The sequence below is a fragment of the Salmo trutta genome, chromosome 34, assembly GCF_901001165.1.
Source record: "Salmo trutta chromosome 34, fSalTru1.1, whole genome shotgun sequence".
Lineage (NCBI taxonomy): Eukaryota > Metazoa > Chordata > Actinopteri > Salmoniformes > Salmonidae > Salmo > Salmo trutta.
Genome location: NC_042990.1, coordinates 37,550,206 through 37,557,705, shown reverse-complemented (window position 1 = coordinate 37,557,705; position 7,500 = coordinate 37,550,206). Strand labels below are relative to the sequence as shown.

The following is a 7,500-nucleotide window of genomic DNA, read 5'->3' as shown; positions in this document are numbered from 1 at the left end:
CTTGTCTCAATAGAGATGGTGTGTCGTAGTGCTCAATCAGTCAATATCTACAGTCAATTATATTCATGTCCAACCACTGCATCTCAACCACTCTGATTTTATTTCTTTTTGGGGTTAAAACAATTTGTACAGTTAAAAACAAATTAAAAGTACAAAGAACCCCAAAGGAAATCACATACAAGCGTTAAATGCATGTATTTATTTCCAATGTGGTCCTTGGAAGAGATTCATTATTTCCTATGTTAACCTCTCTCTCTCTCTTCTCCCAGGTGAATACAACAGCAGTGGAAAATACAAGACCGCAGTGGAGTGGACAGACGACGAGGGCCAGGGATTCTCACAGGGGGGTCTTAAACTCAACAACAACGAGATTGTGATCCCCCAGACGGGCCTATACTTCGTCTATAGCCAGGTCTCTTTCCACGTCAGTTGCAAGGTCAACCCAAAGCATCCTAACAACCAGGAGATGGTTCACCTGAGTAACACGGTCAAGCGCTGGTCCCCAAGCTACGGCAGCGCTGACAGCAAGGAGTACCAGACGCTGCTCAACTCCGTACGCACCGTGTGTAAGAAGTCGTCCAACAGCGAGGCGAGCGAAGGAAAGTGGTATAATGCAGTGTACATGGGAGCAGTGTTCAACCTGGAGAAAGGAGACCAGCTCCGGACAGTCACAGAGAACAGGCTTTTGCCACATCTGGAGAATGGTGCTGGGAAGAACTTTTTTGGCGTGTTCGCCTTGTGAGACAGACAAAATGGCTGACGATAGAGAGGAAGGCTACGTCCCAAATGCCACCCTTTGCCCTATACTTTAACTATGGGTGCACTATATAGGGAATAGGGTGCCATTTGGGACGTAGCCTCAGTGTGAGGGAAAGGTTCATACAGTCGGAGGGATTAGACAGCTGAAGAAGAGAATAATGGAAGGTTAACTGATAGGAGTCAGGGCCGTTTCATCTACTGAAGTTGACTGATGTTAAGGCATTGTGTTGTTTCGTGTTAAAGCCAATGCATTTTCTTTACTCTTCTGTCAAAGATTAGGAATTATAGCCTGGGAACCCGTCTGTTTGTGCCGTCATGCTACTTCTTGCCACTCCTTGCCATGCCAAACATTGGCTTGCATGACAGCATGATGTAGGCAAGAGTACAAGCTGATCTGGAACCAGGCTAGAGAAATTATACCAATCTATCTAAACTGTAGCAGTTTATTGATATATACTTGGGGTTTATTGTATAACAAATGTGTTGCCATGGTGTTACCATGACAGTACATTTCTATGATGCTAATGCTGAACTACCATCCACAGCACATACACCAACCCACACTATATATATATATGTATATTCTACTATCTGAAGGAATTCTGACATACAGTGTGAGTCAATGTATTGAAGCATTGTGAATGTGCCACTACATCGGTCAAATGTCTCATATTGAGAAGTCAATGTAATTTCTAATTGGTTCTGAAGTCATTATTTATTTCTATTTTATTAATATATTTATCATTATGTTTTAGTTAATTATACTTGTATTGTTGTCTGTATTTATTATTTAACCTTTATTTAACTAGGCAAGTCAGTTAAGAACAAATTCTTATTTACAATGACGGCCTACCCCCTCGGCCAAACCTTCCCCTAACCCAGACGACAGCGAGCTAATTGTGCTCCGCTATATGGGACTCCCAATCACAGCCGGGTTGTGATACAGCCTGGAATCGAACCAGGGTGCCTGTAGTGACGCCTCTAGCACTGAGATGCAGTGCCGTAGACCGCTGCCCACTCGGGAGCCACTAAGGGTATATATTGTATAAATTGCTATTTAAATTACATTTGAAATAATTTATTTAATTTAACTGATTTGAAGTATCTAATACCTAATTGTTGTTATTTAATTGCCTTTTATATTTCTACATTTTAAAGAGTAATTTAATAGTATAAATGTATTTATTTAACTACAGTATTGTTGTTGAATTGAATATCTCAATAAAATGCAAAAGAAAAAAAAAAAGAAAAAACATTTATTGCATGTGAATCAGTTCTGATCGTCAAATGACAGGTTCATCTAACATGGTCACTATTTTGAGATTCTACAGCCATGTTTTTTCCCCCCCAGAAGAAAAGTGGTCTCTGATGACTGTAGTTGAAGGGTCTTCAATGTATGCTGAAAGGGTTCTGAAAACACCACTGGAAAAACAGCAAGTGGCTCATATCATTTTGCATCAGGTCATAGTAGCTAATTCTATCAACAGGACTTTCTACAAATAGTTATCTCTTCGCCGTCGTGGAATGATTTGCATTTCTGTTGACTATTATCTCAATTGAATTAGCATACATTTGCAAAGACACCTCTACTAAAATAAACTCAGTGGGTGTTTCCACTGTGGTCAGTAGCATTTCCTCAAGTACTGTGTTAGTAGTGTGTGTCTGTGGGTTTCCTATACAGTCAGTTGCATTTCCTCAACAGACAATGTGGATAATCCCCTTCGTAATCAGGACCATGACTGCTGAGTGTCTGAGTGAGCAAACAGTGTGATCTACAGGGCTTCTTCTGTTGGCCCACGCATCTGCCCTCCTCGAACCCTAAACACATGGGGGCGGTGGGAGGGATTTGTGCGGTGGCTTTCCAAACAGCATTAGTTTCCCTTTATAGTCACTGTTAAATGGCTCACAACTACTGCTACCTCTCACAGCTACGCTGCTATAATGATTATTGATTTGATTCATTACTACCACTACGCTGCTGTTCATTGATTATTGATTACCATTAGCCATTAGTATCTATCTATTTATCCTGCTACTGGTCACTATTACTGCTGTTGACATGTATATATTACCACTAGTATCTATCTATTTATCCTGCTACTGGCCACTATTACTCTAGAGCCCCTGGTGGATCCAGGCAGAGCCCCTGGTGTGTGTGTGTGTGTGTGTGTGTGTGTGTGTGTGTGTGTGTGTGTGTGTGTGTGTGTGTGTGTGTGTGTGTGTGTGTGTGTGTGTGTGTGTGTGTGTTTGCGTGTGCGGGGATTTACTGAGGCCCTGCTGGTCCAAAGGATTGTGATTCATGGTCTTTCCTTTGACAGATCTGTACTCTGAAAATATCCATTGACCCTCTGTATATTCTTCAAAGGGATAATATGGATTATTCGTAGAATGCAGACGATGTAATATTACGACTTAGAAACACCAACCTGCACCTTTATTTGACTGGCTCTGCTACCAAAAATTCACTCATATACATCATCACATACATCATATTAAATTATATAACACAATGTAAATATTATGAAAAAACAATGACTTTATTTTTTAATATCATTGCTGTTGCATTTCACATCATCTCAAAATGTTAACCATCCTTATAGTACTGTATGTAAATACACACCTACTCATTCCAGGGTTTTTCTTAATTTTTTTCTATTTTCTACATTGTAGAATAATAGTCAAGACATCAAAACTATGAAATAACACATATGGAATCATGTAGTAAACAAAAAAGTGTTAAACAAATCAAAATAAATGTTATATTTGAGATTCTTCAAATAGCCACCCTTTGCCTTGATGACAGCTTTGCACACGCTGGGCATTCTCTCGAACAACTTCGTGAGGTAGTCACCTGGAATGCATTTCAATTAACAGGTGTGCCTTGTTAAAAGTTCATTTGTGGAATTTCTTTCCTTCTTAATGCATTTGAGCCAATCAGTTGTGTTGTGACAAGGTAGGGGTGGTAAAAGACCAAGTCCATATTATGGCAAGAACAGCTCAAATAAGCAAAGAGAAATGACAGTCCATCATTACTTTAAGACATGAAGGTCAGTCAATCTGGAAAATGTCAAGAACTTTTAAAGTTTCTTCAAGAGCCGTCGCAAAAACCATCAAGCGCTATGATGAAACTGTCTCTCATGAGGACCGCCACAGGAAAGGAAGACCCAGAGTTACCTCTGATGCAGAGGATACATTCAGTTAACTGCACCTCAGTTTGCAACCCAAATAAATGCTTCACAGAGTTCAAGTAACAGACAAATCTCAACATCAACTGTTCAGACAAGACAGCATGAATCAGGTCTTCATGGTCGAATTGCTGCAAAGAAACCACTACTAAAGGTCACCACTAAGAAGAAGAGACTTGCTTGGGCCAAGAAACATGAGCAAAGGACATCTGATGAGTCCAAATTTGAGATTTTTGGTTTCAACAGCTGTGTCTTTGTGAGATGAAAAATAGGTGAATGGATGATCTCCGCATGTGTGGTTCCCACCGTGAAGCATGGAGGAGGAGGTGTGATGTGTGGTGGTGCTTTGCTGGCAACACTGTCAGTGGTTTATTTGAATTCAAGGCACACTTAACCAGCATGGCCACCACAGCATTCTGCAGTGATACTCCATCCCATCTGGTTTGCTCTTAGTGGGACTATCATTTGTTTTTCAGCAGGACAATGACCCAACACACCTCCAGGCTATTTAAGGCCTATTTGACCAAGAAGGAGAGTGATGGAGTGCTGCATCAGATGACCTGGCCTCCACAATCACTTGACCTCAACCCAATTGAGAGGATTTGGGATGAGTTGGACCGCAGTGAAGTAAGAGCAGCCAAGAAGTGCTCAGCATATGTGGGAACTCCTTCAAGACTGTTGGAAAAGCATTCCAGGTGAAGCTGGTTGAGAAAATGTCAAGACTGTGCAAAGATGTCATCAAGGCAAACGGTGGCTACATTGAAGAATCTCAAATATAAAATATATTTTGATTTGTTTAACACTTTTTTGGTTACTACATGATTCCATATGTGTTATTTCATAGTTTTGATGTCTTCACTATTATTCTACAATTTAAAGACTAGTAAAAATAAAGAAAAACCCTGGAATGAGTAGGTGTTTCCAAACTTTTGACTGGTACTATATATATATATATATAATTCAAATACCACACAGGAATACCATATGCGTACGTATGTATGAGCAAGATAATACATATATCATAATAATCATTTACACAATGTCAATATTGTGCACATCCTCGTTTTGTATAAACATCACTGGTATCATTACTGTATTCCGACTACACAGAGCTCGCTATACATTACATACAGAATACTGACAAACACATGCACAGATGGGCACCATAAAGGGTTGTAAACAAAGGATCTGACATGAGGACTGCGTTATACAATGTTCTCGTTATAATGCGTACATTAGAGCTTCATAAGCACTACTCAAGACATTCATAATTGCTTACGACACGACAACTCATATCACAGTCATTATCAAGCTGGGCTACTGTACCACGCTAGAGTCTAGAGAGCTCAAAGGTCAAGCAAGGCCAAGGCATTCTGGGGCCTTGAGAAAGGTTTAAGGTCACACAAGCACTAACCCATTTGCCATAAGAGTTGATGAATACGGAAGAGTTGCTGATGAGGGTGCACTCCAAATTACATTACGTGGGTCGTGGGTCAGGGGTCGTAAAAAGTCCAAGGGCTTGATTCAATCTGTAGAGCAGTAGAGCTGGGTTGTAGCGAGGAAGAGCTGCGTTGTAGCGAGGAAGAGCTGCGTTGTAGCGAGGAAGAGCTGCGTTGTAGCGAGGAAGAGCTGCGTTGTAGCGAGGAAGAGCTGCGTTGTAGCGAGGAAGAGCTGCGTTGTAGCGAGGAAGAGCTGCGTAGTAGCGAGGAAGAGCTGCGTTGTAGCGAGGAAGAGCTGCGTTGTAGCGAGGAAGAGCTGCGTTGTAGCGAGGAAGAGCTGCGTAGTAGCGAGGAAGAGCTGCGTTGTAGCGAGGAAGAGCTGCGTTGTAGCGAGGAAGAGCTGCGTTGTAGCGAGGAAGAGCTGCGTTGTAGCGAGGAAGAGCTGCGTTGTAGCGAGGAAGAGCTGTGTTGTAGCGAGGAAGAGCTGCGTTGTAGCGAGGTTGAGATGTAAAGATGATTTCTGAATGAGCAGACATATGCAGCGTTTACCGTGAATTCAGTCGCCACAAACGCAGAAACATTTCCATGAAATGTCAATCACGCTATAACGCTGATCTTCTGCCATACTGATTGAATCAAAGCCCCAAAATGAAACATCGGGATAAAAAAGACTAGGTTTATAAAAGAGTAGAGGTCACAGAACTGAAAAGTACTGTGCTGGTCCAGAGAGGGAGACGTGCTCCAGACCTGTCTAAATCAACATCCTCCCTATAGGGTAGAGGGTATAGAAGTACGTAGGGGGCCATTTCAGCTATTGCATTTCTCAACATCACAAAGCGGATCATCTGACAGAGGCAGGGTACTCTCACCATGCTGGTGGAATTATGGTCAATATCTGAGGAAGGGTTACTTTCTGTCCGTCTCTAAAAAAGTACAGTGCTAAAATAAAAGTCCCTCCTCCTTGACATTTGTTTCACAAGGCAAACATGAAACCATGGAGCAGAACCAGCCAACAAAACAGGGAATTTCAGCTGAATGGAGGGGAGATTTTTACAGCCACGTGTTTGTTTTGAGTAGTTTACAATTTGTTTCAAGCACAGTCTCTCCCTAAAGTGTCACTGAGGAATCAACTGGATCTTCAGATGGGTGATTCAAACTTTGTCCCAAAATAGCACCCTATGTAGTGTACTAGAGCAACTATGGGCCCTGGTGCACACTACATAGGGAATAGGGTACCATTTGGGATGTATGAAGCTTTTAGCCGGCGCGACAGTGAGATAAAAATAAATAAAAAATCACTGACAAATACGTGCATGAGCTTGTGAGGCTTGTGCATCATAACATATCATTGTGTTAAAACAATCTTCAAGTACAACCTCCTCCAAGTTTTAACTAAACGGTTCAGAGCCCAACTAATGTTCAGAAGAGCTCTAAAAGTATGGTTCCATTTGACAGTTGGTCATGTTATATCATCCTATCACGTTTTGACCTGTTATAGGGTTGCAAAACTCCCAGGTTTCCCACGGAAAACCTGGGAATTTTGGTGGAAAGTTAGCAGAATTGTTCAACCCTAACCTGTTATCTTCAGCTATATTCCTATTTGGCTTGTATTTTGGACACCTCTTTCTGTCTGCCTTATCTGCTTAGAAGTCTCTTCTGGCAACAGCTGTGGACTAGCATTAAAATCACTGTTTCAGTGTTGCTCAGCTTTATGAAATAACCAGTCAGGCAGTACTTCACTTACTGCAATCAGGACAACTTAAATACTTTCTAGTGGAGGCCTTATCTGCATCTGCATTGAACCTACTGTAACACTGCCACCCATAAACAGATTATTCTGCAGCTGGAATACATCCCAATAATCAGCATACACCAGGTGTGGTGAGAGAGAGAGGTGTGGAGAGAGAGAGAGGTGTGGGAGAGAGAGAGAGGTGTGGTGAGAGAGAGAGAGAGGTGTGGAGAGAGAGAGAGGTGTGGAGAGAGAGAGAGGTGTGGAGAGAGAGAGAGGTGTGGAGAGAGAGAGAGGTGTGGAGAGAGAGAGAGGTGTGGAGAGAGAGAGAGGTGTGGAGAGAGAGAGAGGTGTGGTGAGAGAGAGAGAGGTGTGGAGAGAGAGAGAG

General features: G+C 41.9%; 1 protein-coding gene across 1 annotated transcript in view; it reads left to right on the top strand.

The window, feature by feature from the left end:
* The window catches only part of tnfa (tumor necrosis factor a (TNF superfamily, member 2)), a 3,193-nt gene extending 2,289 nt beyond the window's left edge, over positions 1–904 (top strand). The window contains exon 4 of the mRNA XM_029732815.1: positions 270–904. Within this exon, the coding sequence (XP_029588675.1) occupies positions 270–742 (473 nt within the window). The 3' untranslated portion in view covers positions 743–904. The remainder of the gene's footprint in view (positions 1–269) is intronic.
* Positions 905–7,500: the final 6,596 nt, after the last annotated feature.